The sequence below is a fragment of the Aquarana catesbeiana genome, linkage group LG03 (assembly GCF_042186555.1).
Source record: "Aquarana catesbeiana isolate 2022-GZ linkage group LG03, ASM4218655v1, whole genome shotgun sequence".
NCBI lineage: Eukaryota > Metazoa > Chordata > Amphibia > Anura > Ranidae > Aquarana > Aquarana catesbeiana.
The window spans coordinates 333088959-333108539 of NC_133326.1; the positions used below are offsets into that span (position 1 = coordinate 333088959).

At 43.7% G+C, this 19581-nt stretch overlaps 1 protein-coding gene across 4 annotated transcripts in view; it reads right to left on the reverse strand.

The window, feature by feature from the left end:
• SIMC1 (SUMO interacting motifs containing 1) overlaps nt 1-19581 on the reverse strand; it is a 138611-nt gene that overhangs the window by 106821 nt on the left and 12209 nt on the right. For 3 of the 4 annotated variants that reach the window (XM_073620538.1, XM_073620537.1, XM_073620539.1), the window contains one exon: nt 12738-13355. The exons of the other annotated variant lie outside the window; for it this stretch is intronic. In XM_073620538.1, coding sequence (XP_073476639.1) covers nt 12738-13355 — 618 coding nt within the window. The remainder of the gene's footprint in view (nt 1-12737; nt 13356-19581) is intronic. 4 annotated transcript variants of the gene reach the window in all.

Genomic DNA, 19581 nt, shown 5'->3' on the forward strand with positions numbered 1-19581 from the left:
TGCAAAAATACTAATTTTTTGGTTTTCCTCAACAGTTTCCTTCCACGCCACAGGAATGGCAGACTGTGGCCTCCCACTTTGCCCAGCGGTGGGACTTTCCTTACTGCGGAGGGGCAATTGATGGGAAACACGTCCACATCGTCCCACCACCCAACTCGGGGTCGTACTATTATAATTACAAGGGGTTCAATAGTATTGTGATGTTGGCGGTGGTGTCGGCCAATTACGACTTCCTGTATGTGGACGTGGGTAAGAACGGCCGGATGTCCGATGGTGGAGTCATCGCCCAGACGGAGTTTTACAGGTGTCCCCAGAATGGCAGCTTGGACTTGCCACCTCCAGAAGAGAATGTGGAAGGACTCCCATTCATCTTCGTTGCGGATGAAGCATTTGCGCTGGGGGACCCTCTTATGCGGCCATTCTCGATGAGGACCCTCACCCCGGAACAGAGGGTAATTACCGGCTGGCCAGAGCCAGGAGAGTGGTGGAGAACATTTGGAATCCTGGCCAGCCGGTTCCGCCTATTTCTGACACCCATCCATATGGCGGAGTATAAACTTAATCATATAATCCGGGCGTGCTGTGTTCTACATAACTTTTTACGCCAACATTCTGCCAACCATGCTGGCTCAGTTGGGCCTGAGGCCGGAATTCTAAATGAAACAACCCTGACAGCGCTTGAAAGTGGCCATCCTGGCTTGCCCTCCGAGTGCCCGTGATGTCCGGTTAAGATACCTTGAGTTCTTTGCGGGTAGGGGGGCCATCAATATGCCAGCAAATTTGTGAAGCTTTTATCAAATAAAAAAAAAAAAAAAAGCAGATCTTTGTTGACATTTACTGCTTGTGTTTGTTTTAGCTGACCCTGACAGAAATGTGGGGAGTTCTGAAAATGGCGTGATTGTGTAACCTTATACAAAGCACTGTTGTGTTTTATTTACTAAAGGCAAAGACACTTTGCACTACAAGTGCACTTGAAACTGCACTTGTAGTGCAAAGAGGATTTGCCCTTAGGAAATAATCCCCATTTTCACATAAAGCAGCAATTACATCACCACAAAAGCGTTGTAGCATTGAGACAATTATCCACACATACTTGATTAACAATCTTTTTAATACCTGCACAGTCACATGTGCATTTAGAAAAGGTTTTTAAAACAAACCAACATGTTTGTTGTATAACAATTTTTGGGGGGGCATTCTAAAAAATAGAAATGTCCATTTAAGATAAAACAGGCATGTGTAAAACCAACAAGAAAGATACAAATCTTGAACTTACAAAGTTCACATTTGGTAGAACTTGAAGGCAATATCAGACATGAGTATTTAGGAACTGTGTTTGATATTGCGTTCAGATGGGGTGAAGTCACCCCAGGAAAAGCCAAATTTGGAAGAAGCACACAAATTTCCCAATGTCAACATGTGCTAGCTGCCATCACGGGGGATCAAGGGACATGTTTTGGGGGAGAAACCCCTTCCTCTCAGCTACTTTATTATTGAGGAAAGGGTTGCACCCCCCAAAACACATCCATTGATCTCCCGTGATGGCAGATAGCACATGTTGGCACACTGTGCATCCTCCAAATTTGGCTTTTCTAAAAATCGCTAAAACATTTTTAACATTGTAGCACACAAAAGAAAGGAATTTGGAGGGGTTTTAAACTCACCCCAAAACATCGATGTTTTTATTTTTTTGAAAAACATAATTGATGTTTTTCGAGGTTTTCCAATTGTAAATTACACCCCATGATCTCCCCGATCAGGATCTGGGCACTTTCTGATGTGATACGATCTGGATCCACAACATCACGATTTAAAAAAAAAAAAAAAAAAAAAAAAAAAAGGGAGAAACCAAACAAAAACCAGGTATCAAAAATATGCCGGCATCCATCTCATCTCACCAAATCTTCCTCCTTCTGCACTTCTTGGGTTGGGGAGGAATTTTCCCTTCTTCCAGAGGTGGGGGGGGGGGGTCTGTGGTCTCCTTGGATGAGGGGTGTCCAAGTCTTTTCTCCCCTATGTAAAACAAAAAAAGGTATACTTAGCACACAGATATTTGATGGCAGAACTATAAATAGGAAATATTGCTTGGAAGTGGTACAATTGACTATTTTGGCAGAGTTCCAAGATGTAGTATTTTCTGTGTTCTTTGTCAAGCTGCAATACTTTACCTGTTTGGTACAAGCTTCACAGATGGAGTCACCCCTATAGTATACACTGGAGCACCTGTGTGGTTCCCCCTAATAAAAATGGTGTTCTTGTGTCCCACACTAGTGCTCCAGTGTCCAGATGTGAAAACAGCTGCTCAGTGTCCTCTCCTTACACAGAATCTAGTTTTGCATTTCATTCTAGTAACAAAGCCATCTCCACAACCAAATTAGTTTCATACAAGTAGGGCGTAAAAAATGTGGCCAAAACAATGGTGTTTTATAGGCCGAAAGAAAAATATGTTTGATACGAACGAATAATGTGCCCATGAACATGAAAGTTGCCATTTTAAAATGTACACTTTTAAAGAAAAAGCACACGGAGCAGCACGAACGTAACATAAACATAAAGAATAGGAACACAGCACAACTACTTACTTTTTTGCAGCACTCCCCAGATCTTTCTGTACTGCTCATGTTCTCGTAATTTCAGGTCCGACCACCGCTTCCTGAGCTAATCCTTAGATCATCGTACCCAGAAATTCCGGTGCAGACTCCTGACCACTTTCGCCATGATCTTGGCCTTTCTGACATTGGGGTTGGGGTAAGGTCCATACTTCGTCATAGTCAGCCTTCTTCACGATGTCCACCATCTCCCACATCTCCCCAAAGGACATATTTGAGGCCTTAAATCTCCTTCTGGATCGGGACGTGTCCGGATCCGGGCTTTCCTCGTTCCTGTAATTAGCACGCACCTGCTGTGTCTCCGCCATGTGCTCTTCCCCACTGCGCTGAACGAAAAGGGGCGGGGAATAGACTAGAAAGAATGTCAGGGGTGGGCGGAGTTACACGCATGCACAGTGTCTAAAGCGTAACACGCGTGTGTATTACGTACGATCTGTGAGCAGAGGAAGGAGCATCGGAGGCGCAGATCGTAAGAACAAAGGTGAGACAAACTTGGGCCTATACTGCTTCTAGATTGAGGCCTATATTGTAACAAGATTAGGAGAGTTTTGGCTGACATTAGGGTTTGTGTTGTGTCTTGCAGTGAAAATGGATATCTTGAACGATACCGACTTCATGGCAATATTCATTGACATGTTCAGGGAGCTGCCTTGTCTGTGGGAGATCAACCACCCACATTATAAGAACCAAACAAAGAGGAAGGCAGCGCTGGATCAATTGTTGGAAATTGTGAAGCAGGTGATCCCCACGGCAGACATCACATATTTGAAGATCCTAATTGGTGGCCTGAGGAGCACACATCTAAGGGAGCGCCAGAAAGTCCAGGATTCGCAAATATCCGGAGCAGCAGATGACATCTATGTCCCCAGGATGTGGTACTATGACAGGCTGCATTTTCTGGCAGGCCAGACTGAACCCAGGCCAGCACTCTCCAGTCTTCCTTCCACGCTTCCTTCCCCCCCAGCTGAGGCTTCTGACGCCCAACCTGGGCCTTCCAGGCAGCAACATGTGGAGGAGCCCAGATTGAGCCAGGTATAGCATTCCTCTAAATATTTCAGGTTGTCCAATCAATGATGTTAACTAGATGTTAGTTTGGAGTACTAATTTAGTATTGTGATTGATGATGCAAAACATTACAACCATGTCCCTTTTTCATACACAGGGAAGTCTCAGCCAGGAGGTGGCCGGGCCGAGCAGGCTGCCTGATATGCAGGTCCCTCCCCTACACCTGCAAAGAGAAAGTGGCAGGAAGAGGAGTACCATAGAGGAGGCTGCCATAGGCCTCTTTTGGAAGGCTACAGAGGCCCTGGGAGCACCACACCGTGGAGGACTTTGCTGCCATAATTGCCTGTAAAATGCAGCGGATGGAGGAGGGCCAACAACTCATGTGCGAGTCATTAATGTTGGAAGCTCTCAATAAGGGGTCGAGGGACCAAACATCTGAGACCCACATTTGTGACCTCACACATGGTCCTCCCCCTCCTCCAGGTCCTACTAGTCCTCCCCCTCCTGCCACATCTCCAACAGCAGAGCCACAGCCAGGAAGGAAGCGTGGAAGGAAGACCAGAAAGTGAGGACCCTGGATCCAGTCTGGTAAGGCAAAAGATGCAGCCTCTTGTGGTACCACAGCCTGGGGACACAGATGTCATCTGCTGCTTTACAGATCTCTGGGACTTCTGGACCAGACTGCACTCCCTTACATATGGACTCCTCAGGCCACCAATTTTGATGTTCAAGAATTGATGTCTGCCCTGGGGGTCCAAGGCTTCGCTAATTTCTGCTGTTTATTCAGCGTTGCCTCTTTGTTTGGTTCTGAGCCCTTAAAGTATTTTTTGGTTCAATTATACTCGCCTATGTGTGTTTTCCTTCAAAAAAGGACAGTTTGTGAGGATTCAGGTACATTTCAAAAATACAATGTGAAATTAACAAGGGACACCAACACCAAACACACAATCTCCTTGAGATTAAATAATACAAGATAATAATGGTGTTGTGGTAACTTGACACACAAAACACAAAAATATTCTGGAGTAAAACTAAAAATAAAACAAAGATCAGCCTTGTAAAAAATACAAACTGAAAATAGAAAAAAAATCTGCCTTTTAAAAAAAAAAAATTTGTCAGATGTGACAAATCTAAATATATTAAGGTAATCCCGCTAAATAATAAAGAAAGAAGTTTGTGAGAAGTCTGAATATGAGCAGCAAAACTAATTCATTCTTCTCACATGAAGAGTGCGCTGTATTAAACCATTTTTAACATTGCACCGTGACGAAAGTGTTGTATCCATTGCAAACGCTACGTTTCCGAGACGGAACAGCTCGGTCTGGTAATTTCTTCTGAGCATGCGTGGCACTTTGTGCGTCAGAACAGGCCACACACGTTCGGAATTGACGCGATCGGATTTTGTTGTCGGAAAATTTTATAGCCTGCTCTCAAACTTTGTGTCGGAAAATCCGATGGAAAATGTCCGATGGAGCCCACACGGTCGGAATGTCCGACAACATGCTCCGATCGGACATTTTCCATCGGAAAATCCGACCGTGTATAGGGTGCATAACACTCCCCTCCCCACAGATTAACAATGCTACTGTATTAAAGGTGCCCCTGTGCTTCTTTATCCAGAGTGGGGACACTCCAATACAGGATAGTTGTTACTGGTTCAGATCACCAGGTGAAAAAAGCCTTAGAAAAAACAAATGCAGCCACCATATCTAATGATTGGCAAGCTGCAACATTACATTTTTAGTTTTAACCACTTGACGACTGCCTCACGCCGATGTACGTCAGCAAGGTGGCACGGACAGGCAAAATCACGTACATGTATGCGATTTGCCTTCCGCGGGTGGGGGGTCCGATCGGTCCCCCCCGGTGCCCGAGGCGGTCGCCATTTCTTCCCGGGCGATGAGAGGTGAGGGGGAGGCCATCCATTGTTGGCCACCCCCTCCCGATCGCTCCCGGCGAATGAGAATGCTTCCTTTCCCTCTGTAATGTAAACAGAAGGAAAGGAAGTGATGTCATCCCTCCTCAAGCCGGTCTTTTCATCGCGGCGCCGAGGAGAGAAGACATCAAGTAAGTCTGCACAACACTACCCTAACAGTAGAACACGCCAGGCACACTTGTCACCCCCCGATCACCCCCCTGTACCCCCTGTCACTCTGACACCAATAGCATTTTTTTTTTTTTTTTGCATTGGTGTCAGTTTGTGTCAGTTACAAGTGTTAGGGCAGTTAGGTTAGCCCCCTTTAGGTCTAGGGTACCCCCCTAACACCCCCTAATAAAGGTTAACCCCTTGATTACCCCCCGTCACCAGTGTCGCTAAGCGATCGTTTTTCTGATCGCTGTATTAGTGACACAGGTGACGCTAGTTAGGGAGGTAAGTATATAGGTTCGCTGTCAGTGTTTTATAGCGACAGGGACCCCCATATACTACCTGCTAAAGGTTTTAACCCCCTGACTGCCCCCTAGTTAACCCTTTCACCAGCAATCACCGTATAAGTGTTACGGGTGACGCTGGTTAGCTAGTTTGTTTTTTGTAGTTTATTACAGTTTATTATAGTTTATTATAGTTTTAGGGCACCCGCCGTTTATTACCCTATAAAGGTTTAACCCCCTAATTGCCCGGCGGTGATATAAATTACATTTTTAGGGTCAGCTAAGGTCTGCGTCGCCCCAGGCAGCATCAGGTTAGCGCCAGTACCGCTAAAACCCACGCACGCAGCATACACCTCCCTTAGTGCTATAGTATCTGAGCGGATCAATATCTGATCCGATCAGATCTATACTCCCCAGCAGTTTAGGGTTCCCTGAAACGCAGTGTTAGCGGGATCAGCCCAGATACCTGCTAGCACCTGCGTTTTGCTCCTCGGCCCAGCCCTGCCCAGCCCACCCAGGTGCAGTATCGATCGATAACTGACACTTACAAAACACTAAGCACACATAACTGCAGCGTTCGCAGAGTCAGGCCTGATCCCTGCGATCGCTAACAGTTTTTTGGTAGCGTTTTGATACAGTCGCTGACAGTCAGGAGCTTTTTTGCCTGCGAGCCTCACTAGTGTACCCCTAAATTTAGAGCCCAAAATGGCAAATCGAAGGTACACTAGTGAAGAGGCCTACATGTTTCTGAGCATGACAGATAGTGAAGAGGAAGTCACTCATCTGTCAAGTTCAGGCTCAGAATACGAACCTGTAGAGGACAGCGGCTCCATGACAGATAGCTCTGACGACGGAGTTGTGGTCCCTGCTAAGGTCAGGCGTACCAGACCCCAATCTTCTTCTGTCCTTGAAGTGCAAGAACCGCAGGGCTCTCGTATGGAGCAGAGCAGTACTAGCGCCGCTACTCCTTCTGGTGAACTGGCAAGCACCAGCGGCCTAGTAGACCCTGGTCGTACATCCAGAACTGCAGTATCACGTGGTGACGTGGCGAGTCCCATAAGTGCAGTTCAAGCTGGCGTGGTGGCAAGCACTAGTAGTGTCCCGCTGCCACCAAGAAGACAAACACAGGCCCGTCGTGCCCATAGTGCCCTTCCTGCTGCATTGGCCAATCCTAATTGGGAACCCTCCGCTTCTGCAGCACCCGTACTTCCTCCTTTCACTGGCCAACCCGGAATTCAGGTGGAAACAGTTAACTTTACGCCACTGGATTTTTATTCACTGTTTTTCACCGAAGATCTCTATAGATCTATTGTGGACCAAAGCAATTTATACGCTGGTCAACACATCGCCGCTAATCCCCAGTCCTCCCTTGCCAGAGATTGGAGACCAATTACGGTCTCCGAGTTTAAGACCTTTCTGGGCCTTTCCCTCCTCATGGGGTTGAATAAAAAGAGTAAGTTGCGGTCATATTGGTCCACTGACCCAATTTACCATTCACCCTTGTTCTCTGCTTCCATGGCCAGGGCACGATACGAGCAGATTTTGCGGTTCATGCACTTCAACGACAATGAACTCTGTCGTCCTCGTGGAGACCCTGCATACGATCGGCTCTACAAAATTCGGCCCCTCGTAAACCACTTCAACCAACGTTTTGCAGACTTGTTTACCCCCATCAAGTTGTCTGCGTTGATGAGTCCCTGATTAAATTTTCTGGCCGCTTGTCATTCAAACAGTACCTTCCCAGCAAGCGTGCCAGATACGGGGTCAAGATGTATAAGCTCTGTGACAGGGCCACAGGCTATACATATAGTTTTATGGTTTACGAGGGCAAAGATAGTCACGTAGAGCCGACAAACTGCCCTGACTACATAGGAAGCGCTGGCAAGATAGTGTGGGACTTGGTGTCACCCTTATTCGGAAAGGGGTACCACTTGTACATGGACAATTATTATACGAGCGTTCCACTTTTTAGTCACTTGTTTGAGCAGCAGATTGGAGCATGTGGCACCGTGCGACCTAATCGCCAGGGCTTTCCCCAGCGGCTTGTAGATTCCCGTCTTAGGCTGGGGGAGAGAGCCTGCTTGAAGTATAATAATTTGCTCGCTATGAAGTGGAGGGATAAGAAGAATGTTTTCGTTCTCACCTCCCTTCATGCAGACACGACGACCCAAATTCCTACGGCGACTGGTGTTGTGGAGAAACCCCTCTGTGTCCACGAATACAACCTTAATATGGGAGGGGTGGACCTCAACGACCAGTTGTTGGCGCCGTACCTAGTTGCCCGTAAGGCCAGGCGCTGGTACAAAAAAGTGTGTTTATTTCAATTGGCTTTGCTGAATGCTCATGTGCTATACAGAGCTTCAGGACAGACTGGATCCTTCCTTAAATTCCAGGAAGAGATCGTCAGCCCTTCTGTTTCCAGACGGTGCTCTACCTCACCTTCCCCAACCAAATGCAGTAAGCCGGCTGCATGAGAGGCATTTTCTTTATGCCATCCCGAGTACCCCTACCCAACGAGCCCCCCAAAAAAGATGTCGTGTCTGCAGCAAGCGCGGATTTAGGAGTGACACCCGGTCTTATTGTCCCTCCTGTCCTGGCAATCCTGGTCTTTGCATGGGTGAATGCTTTGAACGCTACCATACATTAGTTGAGTATTAGCGTAGGGTTCAGCACTGCACAGACTAGGCACACTAACACAGGGTCTCCCAAGATGCCATTGCATTTTGAGAGACCCAAACCTGGAACGAGTTACAAAAGTTAAAAGTTACAAAAAAAAAAAAAAAAAAAAAAAAAAACAAACAAAAATAGTAGTTTTATTGTTCTCTCTCTCTATTGTTCTGCTCTTTTTTACTCTATTCTATTCTGCAATGTTTTATTGTTATTATGTCTTACCATGTTTGCTTTTCAGATTTTTTATACTTTACCGTTTACAGTGTTTTGTTGGTAACCATTTTATTGTTTTCAGGTACGCCATTCAGTTGCAGCGCGGATTTATTTATCTTGACAGCAACAGCGTTTGCTCCCACGATATATAAAGCCGTGACTCCAGCGCTGTCGGAGGTGATTTCACCACCAGTTACATACTTCAGCATATATGCCGAAGCGTGGGGGCAGCAGTGGGTGGAGGAGCAATTTGCTCCTGCCTTTTGCGGGAGGATGCCCCCATGCTTCGGCATATATAAATGGTGCATGTATGCCCATCATTAGAAGTGGGTGGATGAAGGGAGGTATTCTAATGGTGGGCATACCCACCGATCAATATCTTTTTTTCGTTCAGCCCACAGGCTGCATGAAAAAAAAAGTTTACAATATATGCCTAACAAGGACCAGCAACGTACTGGTATGTTGCTGGACTCTGAGTGGTTATACCAGAATGACGCCTGCAGGTTTAGGTATCATCTTGGTATCATTTTCAGCCAGCGGTCGGCTTTCATGTAAAAGCAATCCTAGCGGCTAATTAGCCTCTAGACTGCTTTTGCAAGCAGTGGGAGGGAATGCCCCCCACCGTCTTCCATGTTTTTCTCTGGCTTTCCGGTCCCAACAGGGAACCTGAAAATGCAGCCGGTGATTCAGCCAGCTGACCATAGAGCTGATCAGAGACCAGAATGGCTCCAAACATCTCTATGGCCTAAGAAACCGGAAGCTACGGGCATTTCATGACTTAGATTTCGCCGAATGTAAACAGCGCCATTGGGAAATTGGGAAAGCATTTTATCACACCGATCTTGGTGTGGTCAGATGCTTTGAGGGCAGAGGAGAGATCTAGGGTCTAATAGAGCCCAATTAAAAAAAAAAAAAAAAAAAAAAAAAAAAAAAAAAGCACCCGTCCCCCCCTGCTCTCGCGCAAAGGCGAACGCAAGCGTTGGTCTGGCGTCAAATGTAAACAGCAATTGCACCATGCATGTGAGGTATCACCGCGAAGGACAGAACGAGGGCAGTAATTTTAGCAGTAGACCTCCTCTGTAAATCTAAAGTGGTAACCTGTAAAGGCTTTTAAAGGCTTTTAAAAATGTATTTTGTCGCCGCTGCGCGTTTGTGCGCAATTTTAAAGCATGTCATGTTTGGTATCCATGTACTCGGCCTAAGATCATCTTTTGTATTTCATCAAACATTTGGGCAATATAGTGTGTTTTAGTGCATTAAAATTTTAAAAAAAAAGTGTTTTTTCCCCAAAAAATGCGTTTGAAAAATCGCTGCGCAAATACTGTGAAAAAAAAAATATGAAACACCCACCATTTCAATCTGTAGGGCATTTGCTTTAAAAAAAATATATAATGTTTGGGGGTTCAAAGTAATTACATGAAAAAATAATTTTTTTTGCAAGAAAATCAAAAAGTGTCAGAAAGGGCTTTGTCTTCAAGTGGTTAGAAGAGTGGGTGATGTGTGACATAAGCTTCTAAATGTTGTGCATAAAATGCCAGGACAGTTCAAACCCCCCCAAATGACCCCATTTTGGAAAGTTGACACCCCAAGCTATTTGCTGAGAGGCATGTCGAGTCCATGGAATATTTTATATTGTGACACAAGTTGCGGGAAAGAGACAAATCTTTTTTTATTTTTTGCACAAAGTTGTCACTAAATGATATATTGCTCAAACATGCCATGGGAATATGTGAAATTACACCCCAAAATACATTCTGTTGCTTCTCCCAAGTATGGGGATACCACATGTGTGGGACTTTTTGGGAGCCTAGCCGCACACGGGACCCCGAAAACCAAGCACCGCCTTCAGGCTTTCTAAGGGCGTAAATTTTTGATTTCACTCTTCACTGCCTAGCACAGTTTCGGAGGCCATGGAATGCCCAGATGGCACAACCCCCTCCAAAGGCCCCTATTTTGGAAAATAGACACCCCAAGCCATTTGCTGAGAGGTATAGTGAGTATTTTGCAGACCTCACTTTGTCACAAACTTTTGAAAATTGAAAAAAAAAAAATAATTTTTTTTCTTCAATTTTCAAAAACAAATGAGCTGCAAAATACTCACCATGCCTCTCAGCAAATAGCTTGGGGTGTCTACTTTCCAAAATGGGGTCATTGGGGGGGGGGGGGGGGGGTTGTGCCATCTTGGCATTTTATGGCCTTCAAAACTGATAGGTAGTGAGGAGTGAAATCACAACATTACGCCCTTAGAAATCCTGAAGGCGGTGCTTGGTTTTCGGGGCCCCGTATGCGTCTAGGCTCCCAAAAAGTCCCACACATGTGGTATCCCCATACTCAGGAGAAGCAGCTAAATGTATTTTGGGGTGCAATTCCACATATGCCCATGGCCTGTGTGAGAAATATATCATTTAGTGACAACTTTGTGCGCAAAAAAAAAAAAAAAAATTGTCACTTTCCCGCAACTTGTGTCAAAAAAGAAAGTATTCCATGGACTCAACATGCCTCTCAGCAAATAGCTTGGGGTGTCTACTTTCCAAAATGGGGTCATTTGGGGGGTTTGTGCCATCTGGGCATTTTATGGCCTTCAAAACTGTGATAGGTAGTGAGGAGTGAAATCAAAAATTTATGCCCTTAGAAATCCTGAAGGCGGTGATTGGTTTTCGGGGCCCCATACGCGGCTAGGCTCCCAAAAAGTCCCACACATGTGGTATCCCCATACTCAGGAGAAGCAGCTGAATGTATTTTGGGGTGCAATTCCACATAGGCCCATGGCCTGTGTGAGCAATATATCATTTAGTGACAACTTTTTGTAAATTTTTTTTTGTCATTATTCAATCACTTGGGACAAAAAATATAAATATTCAATGGGTTCAACATGCCTCTCAGCAATTTCCTTGGGGTGTCTACTTTCCAAAATGGGGTCATTTGGGGGGGGGGGGGGGGTGGGGGGGGTTTGTACTGCCCTGCCATTTTAGCACCTCAAGAAATGACATAGGCAGTCAAACTAAAAGCTGTGTAAATTCCAGAAAATGTACCCTAGTTTGTAGACGCTATAACTTTTGCGCAAACCAATAAATATACGCTTGACTTTTTTTTTTACCAAAGACATGTGGCCGAATAAATTTTGGCCTAAATGTATGGACTAAAATTGAGTTTATTGGATTTTTTTTATAACAAAAGTAGAATATAATTTTTCTTCAAAATTTTCGGTCTTTCAGTTTATAGCGCAAAAAATAAAAAAAATGCAGAGGTGATCAAATGCCATCAAAAGAAAGCTCTATTTGTGGGAAGAAAAGGACGCAAATTTCGTTTGGGTACAGCATTGCATGACCGCGCAATTAAAAGTTAAAACGACGCAGTGCCAAATTGGAAAAAAGACCTCTGGTCCTTAGGCAGCATAATGGTCCGGGGCTCAAGTGGTTAATACAGCAAATGCATTAGAGGGGGGAAAAAAAAAAAAAAACCCCCACACACTTCAGCCTTTACAACCACTTTAGGCCATAACATAAAATTTCTCATCGCTGTCCTGGATTCACATATTTCGAGACCTTCTGCAAGGAAGAGTGGGCAAAAATACCCAAGGCAAGTAGTGCCATGCCAATTAAATCCTACCCAAAAAAAAAAAAAACTCTGCATATTTATGCAACCATATTATTGTAAGTTTATTCTTTCCAATTGAATTGCACAGCTTATAGGTGACATTCAAATTGGAGAAAATTTAGAAGGGATCTTACATTTAAACCTGGCATTTTTATGGGGGGGGGGGGGGGGGGGGGGGGGGTGTTTAAATCTTTATATCCACTGTAGATATTTGAACTTATGCATAGGAATCTTTTCTAGGCGCTTTTGTTGGTCACACACACATGCCATTACCTTTTCTGTTTTTTCGAGTCCATGGAAGAGATGACTGACCGGTGGTTTCTTGAAGCATCTCAGTTTATAAAGTAAAGCTTTGTTGATTGGAGGTGGTTGCATATTAGATTCTTCTACTGTAGGCAGAGGGGACATGGATCCTGCATCAAACTGAGGCCGATTTGGAAACCCGATTGCAAAGTCTGAGCTGCTTTCACCACTAGCAAGAGTGGGTAAAGGAGACGACCCTTGTAAAGTTAAAGTAGAATCTGAGTGTTCCTTAATGTCTGCTTTAAATGTAAGGCAATTCGTGCTGACTTCATCTGTAAGGCACCTGTCTTTCCATGAAGTAGAAACATCTCTATGCAGTAAACCGTTTTCTATTGGGGTTGTTTCACTGTCTGTTCTCCAACTGAACTCACTGGTCCCTTCCTCATTTTCTGAGATCACACCAGAGGAGCTGTTAGATGGAAAGTACATATCCCCATTACTATTGGAGTTTGAAAGCTCATCCTTGAAGGGTGATGTTCCAGGACTTAATCCTAGACCATCTTCGTTAGCAGTGAGATCAATAACACTGCTGTTCACCTCTGGTAGGTTCTCCAGTGCAGTGTGGTTGATTGTCAAATCAATAATATCCTGCAAAAGTAATTTTCATAGTTGATTATACTCAGAACCGGCAGTTAAACATTTTATAAAATTAAGACCCCTAAATCCACAATAAAACCTACAATGGAACCTGCTTTTTGATGAAACTTCATGTAGAAAAATGGAGGGGTGTTCACTCTGTCCAAATGGCAGCAGACATCCCACTGAGAATCCATATCTTCAAGGAAAAATTATTTGATCCCCTGCAGATTTTGTAAGTTTGTCCACTTAAGAAATGAAGGGCCTAGAATTTTTTTTTATCATAGGTACATTTTAAAGTGAGAGACAAAATATCAACCAAAAAACCCCAGGAAAGACCTAAAGTGTATACAATGCACACACTTGGTGTGAGATAAAAAAGTGATCAGCGCAACTTAAGATAAAATGTATATTACCTGTGACAAAAAAAAAAAAAAAAAAAAAAGTCTCCCAAGTAAACAAATACACTCCTGTGCAAAATAGAACTCGTGTAGATTTAAGCAATAAAGTGTACTGTGCAAAATGACAAATAAAATAAACTCCTGTGCAAATAACGTAACGTGCAAATAGATAACTAATCGGTGCAAATGAGTTAAAAGTCCCAGGTAGCTAAATAATCTGTGCAGAGTCCAAAGAGCATTAAGTGGTGTTTATGAAGATCTCCTATTGAAGATTCCCTTTGATGACATGTTCACCAGTGTCTATTTTAGACAGTGAACGATATCATTACACTACAGAGTTGTGTTATAGTTCCATGCCTTTGAGCTACCTGGGAATTCACTCATTTGCACAGATTTATCCATTTGCACAATACGTTATTTGCACAGGAGTTGATTTTGTATTCTGTTTTATTTATTGTCATTTTGCACAGTACACTTTATTGCTTAAATCTACACAGGAGTGCATTTGTTTACTTAGGAGACTTTATTGCTCACAGGTAACATACACTTCTCTTATCAAGTTGCACTGATCACTTTATCTCTCATCCCAGATTTGCAATACATGGTCCCATCTATTGGCTCCTCAATGCGGCAAAGTCAGCCTGTACCCTTAGGAAACAGCACCAAAGCATATTGTTTCCACCTCTGTGCTTGACTGTAGGAATGGTGTTCTTGGGGGTCATAGTCCGCATTTTTTTTTTCTCCAAACAAAGAGTCGAGTTAATGCCAAAGAGCTCAATTTATAGTTCATTTGACCACAGCACCTTCTGTGAATCATTTACATGTTCATTGACAAACTTCAGATGGGCCTGTACATGTGCCATCTTGAGGGGGACCTTGTGGGCACTGAAGGATTTCAGTCCATGGGGGTATACTGTGTTACCAATGGTTTGGTAGGTGGTCCCAACTGCCTTGAGATCATTCATAAGCTCCTCCCGTGTAGTTCTGGGCTGATCCCTCACTTCATGATCATTCTTACCCCCATGAGGCAAAATCTTGCATGGAGCTCCAGACCAAGGGTGAATGATGGTTATTTTTAGGGCCGCAACTAAATTTTAATAATCGATTAGTTGGGCGATTTTTTAAGGTTATTAACCGATCAAAACAAAATATGGTGTATAATTTAGTTAATATGTAAAGTAAAAAAAAAAAAAAAAAAAAAAAAAAAAAAAAAAAAGTATTCTTAAATATCAATATGCAGTGGTAAATATAAATAACCAAATATATTATAAGGGAGCAAAATCTCTAATCCACTCTGAGAACAAACAGAAAAGATATACTGTATATATTAGACTTTGAATCTGGTAAATATCAGACTCGTATCAATTTAACCACTTAAGCCCCAGACCATTTGGTTGGCCAAAGACCAGAGCACTTTGAGATTTGGCAATGCGTCACTTTAACCGCTTGCTGACTGGCTCACACCGGCAGAAGGGCACATACAGGCAGATTAACGTACCTGTACGTTGCCCTTTAAGAATCGGTTTGCCAGAGCGCCTGTCGCGACCTCCGTGAGTGTGATCGCAGGTCCCGCTGACGCAATGTCCGCCGGGATACCCACGATTGCCTCACGGAGAGGAAGAACGGGGAAATGCTGATGTAAACAAGCATTTCCCCGTTCTGCCTAGTGACACTGACACTGATCACAGCTCCCTGTAATTGGGAGCTGTGATCAGTGTCATGTCACAGATAGCCACGCCCACAGTTAGAATCACTCCCTAGGACACACTTAATTCCACACACACACTTAAGTCAATTTTGTTGTTTGGGAGCCACGTTGCACGACTGTCAGTTAAAGCGACACAGTGCCGAATCGCAAAAAGTGCTCTGGTCTTTGGGCAGCCAAATGGTCCGGGGCTTAAGTGGTTAACTGACAATTGTGCGGTCGTGCAACGTGGCACCCAAACAAAATTGACATCTTTTCCCCCCACAAATAGAGCTCTCTTTTGGTGGCATGTGATAACCTCTGCGGTTTTTATTTTTTGTGCTATAAACAAAGAAAGCGACAATTTTGAAAAAAAAATTCTACATATTTTTGGTAAACACATCACGCAATAAGCGGTTGATTGGTTTTGCAAAAGTTATAGCGTCTACAAAATAGGGGATAGTTTTATGGCAATTAATATTTATTTTTTTTTTTTACTAGTAATGGATGCGATCAGCGATTTTTATCATGACTGATATTATGACGGACAAATCGGACACTTTTTGCGCTATTTTGGGACCATTCACATAGCGATCAGTGCGATTAAAAATGCATTGATTACTGTGTAAATGTGACTGGCAGTGAAGGGGTTAACCAGGAGGGGGCACTGCAGGGGTTAAGTGTGTCCTAGGGATGTGTTCTAACTGTAGGGAGGGGGGGGGATGGGCTACGTGTGTCACAACACTGATCACTGTCCTGTCACTAGGAAGCATGGGGAAATGCTTGTTTACATCAGCATTTCCCCGTTCTCTCCGCGAGACGATCGCGAGTATCCCCACAGACAGAGTCCGCGGGACCCGCGATCACACTCACGGAGCTTGCGGCAAGGTGGCGCGCGCAGCCAAACGGCGGCAAATTTAAAGGGACGTACCTGTACGCCCATTTGCCTGTCCGTGCCATTCTGTCAACATAAATGTTCGTGTGACGTTTGGCAAGTGGATAAAGAAAAAAAAAAAAAAAAAAGTTAGAGTTTTTTGCAGATTTTCAAACAGAACTGTAAAATAGTATATGCTGGCCATACAAAAACAATCTCTCCCTTAACCACTTGCCGACCGCCTCACGCATATATACGTGAGCAGAATGGCACGGGCAGGCAAAATCACGTACCCATACGTGATTGCCTTCCTGTGGGCGGGGGGTCCGATCGGACCCCCCCCCGGTGCCAGCGGCATTTGGCTAGGAGCGATGAGAGACAATCCGATCGTGGCCCCCCCCTCGCGATCGCTCCCAGCCAATGAGGAACATCCCCTGCCTGTGTATAGTACACACAGGCAGAGGATGTGATGTCATCTCTCCTCGGCTCGGCAGTTTCCGTTCTAGCGCTGAGGAGAGAAGACATGTAAGTGCACCAACACACACACACACACACACACACACGATCCCCCCCCCCCGATCACCCCTCCCCCCTCCCTGTAACACTGACACCAAGCAGTATTTTTTTTTTCTGATTACTGCAGGGTGTCAGTTAGTGACAGTTACAGTGTTAGGACAGTGAGTGTTACCCCCTTTAGGTCTAGGGTACCCCCCTAACCAAGTTTTAACCCCTTGATCACCCCCTGTCACCAGTGTCACTAAGCGATCATTTTTCTGATCGCTGTATTAGTGCCACTGGTGACGCTAGTTAGGAACGTAAATATTTAGGTTCGCCGTCAGCATTTTATAGTGACAGGGACCCCCATATACTATCTAATAAATGTTTTAACCCCTTGATTGCCCCCTAGTTAACCCTTTCACCACTGATCACCGTATAACCGTTACGGGTGACACTGGTTAGTTGGTTTATTTTTCATAGTGTCAGGGCACCCGCCGTTTATTACCGAATAAAGGTTTAGCCCCCTGATTGTCCCTCCTGTCCTGACAATCCTGGTCTTTGCATTGGTGAATGTTTTGAATGCTACCATACACTAGTTGAGTATTAGTGTAGGGTACAGCATTCCACAGACTAGGCACACATTCACAGGGTCTCCCAAGATGCCATCACATTTTGAGACCCGAACCTGGAACCGGTTACAGTTATAAAAGTTAGTTACAAAAAAAAAAAAAAAAAAAAAAAAAAAAAAGTAAAAAAAACATACAAAAATATAAAATAAAAAAAATAGTTGTCGTTTTATTGTTCTCTCTATTGTTCTGCTCTTTTTTACTGTATTCTATTCTGCAATGTTTTATTGTTATTATGTTTTATCATGTTTGTTTTTCAGGTCTGCAATTTTTTATACTTTACCGTTTACTGTGCTTTATTGTTAACTATTTTTTTGTCTTCAGGTATGCCATTCACGACTTTGAGTGGTTATACCAGAATGATGCCTGCAGGTTTAGGTATCATCTTGGTATCATTCTTTTCAGCCAGCGGTCGGCTTTCATGTAAAAGCAATCCTAGCGGCTAATTAGCCTCTAGACTGCTTTTACAAGCAGTGGGAGGGAATGAGGGAATGGGGAATGGGGAATGGGGAATGCCCCCCCCCCCCATCTTCCGTGTTTTTCTCTGGCTTTCCTGTCTCAACAGGGAACCAGAGAATGCAGCCGTTGATTCAGCCAGCTGACCATAGAGCTGATCAGAGACCAGAGTGGCTCCAAACATATCTATGGCCTAAGAAACCAGAAGCTACGAGCATTTTATGACTTAGATTTTGCCGGATGTAAACAGCGCCATTGGGAAATTGGGAAAGCATTTTATCACACCGATCTTGGTGTGGTCAAATGCTTTGAGGGCAGAGGAGAAATCTAGGGTCTAATAGACCCCAATTTTTTTTTTTTTTTTGAAAAAGAGTACCTGTCACCACCTACTGCTATGATAGGGGATATTTACATTCCCTGAGATAATAAAAATGATTTAAAATAATATGAAAGGAACAGTTTAAAAAAAAAAAAAAAAAAAAAAAAAAAAGCACCCCTGTCCCCCCTGCTCTCGCGCTAAGGCGAACGCAAGCGTCGGTCTGGCGTCAAATGTAAACAGCAATTGCACCATGCATGTGAGGTATCACCGCGAAGGTCAGATCGAGGGCAATAATTTTAGCAGTAGACCTCCTCTGTAAATCTAAAGTGGTAACCTGTAAAGGCTTTTAAAAATGTATTTAGTTTGTCGCCACTGCACGTTTGTGCACAATTTTAAAGCATGTCATGTTTGGTATCCATGTACTCGGCCTAAGATCATCTTTTTTTATTTCATCAAACATTTGGGCAATATAGTGTGTTTTAGTGCATTAAAATTTAAAAAAAGTGTGTTTTTTCCCCAAAAAATGCGTTTGAAAAATCGCTGCGCAAATACTGTGTGAAAAAAAAAAATGAAACCCCCACCATTTTAATCTGTAGGGCATTTGCTATAAAAAAAAAAATATATATAATGTGTGGGGGTTCAAAGTAATTTTCTTGCAAAAAAAAAAAATAATTTTTTCATGTAATCAAAAAGTGTCAGAAAGGGCTTTGTCTTCAAGTGGTTAGAAGAGTGGGTGATGTGTGACATAAGCTTCTAAATGTTGTGCATAAAAATGCCAGGACAGTTCAAACCCCCCCCCCAAATGACCCCATTTTGGAAAGTAGGACACCCCAAGCTATTTGCTGAGAGGCATGTCGAGTCCATGGAATATTTTATATATTGACACAAGTTGCGGGAAAGAGAAAATTTTTTTTTTTTTTTTTTTTTTTTTTGCACAAAGTTGTCACTAAATGATATATTGCTCAAACATGCCATGGGAATATGTGAAATTACACCCCAAAATACATTCTGTTGCTTTTCCTGAGTATGGGGATACCACATGTGTGGGACTTTTTGGGAGCCTAGCCGCGCACGGGACCCTGAAATCCAAGCACCGCCTTCAGGCTTTCTAAGGGCGTAAATTTTTGATTTCACTCTTCACTGCCTAGCACAGTTTCGGAGGCCATGGAATGCCCAGGTGGCAACCCCCCCCCCCCCCCCCAAATGACCCCATTTTGGAAAGTAGACATCCCAAGCTATTTGCTGAGAGGTATAGTGAGTATTTTGCAGACCTCACTTTTTGTCACAAAGTTTTGAAAATTGAAAAAAAATAATTTTCTCTTGTCTTTATTTTCAAAAACAAATGAGCTGCAAAATACTCACCATGCCTCTCAGCAAATA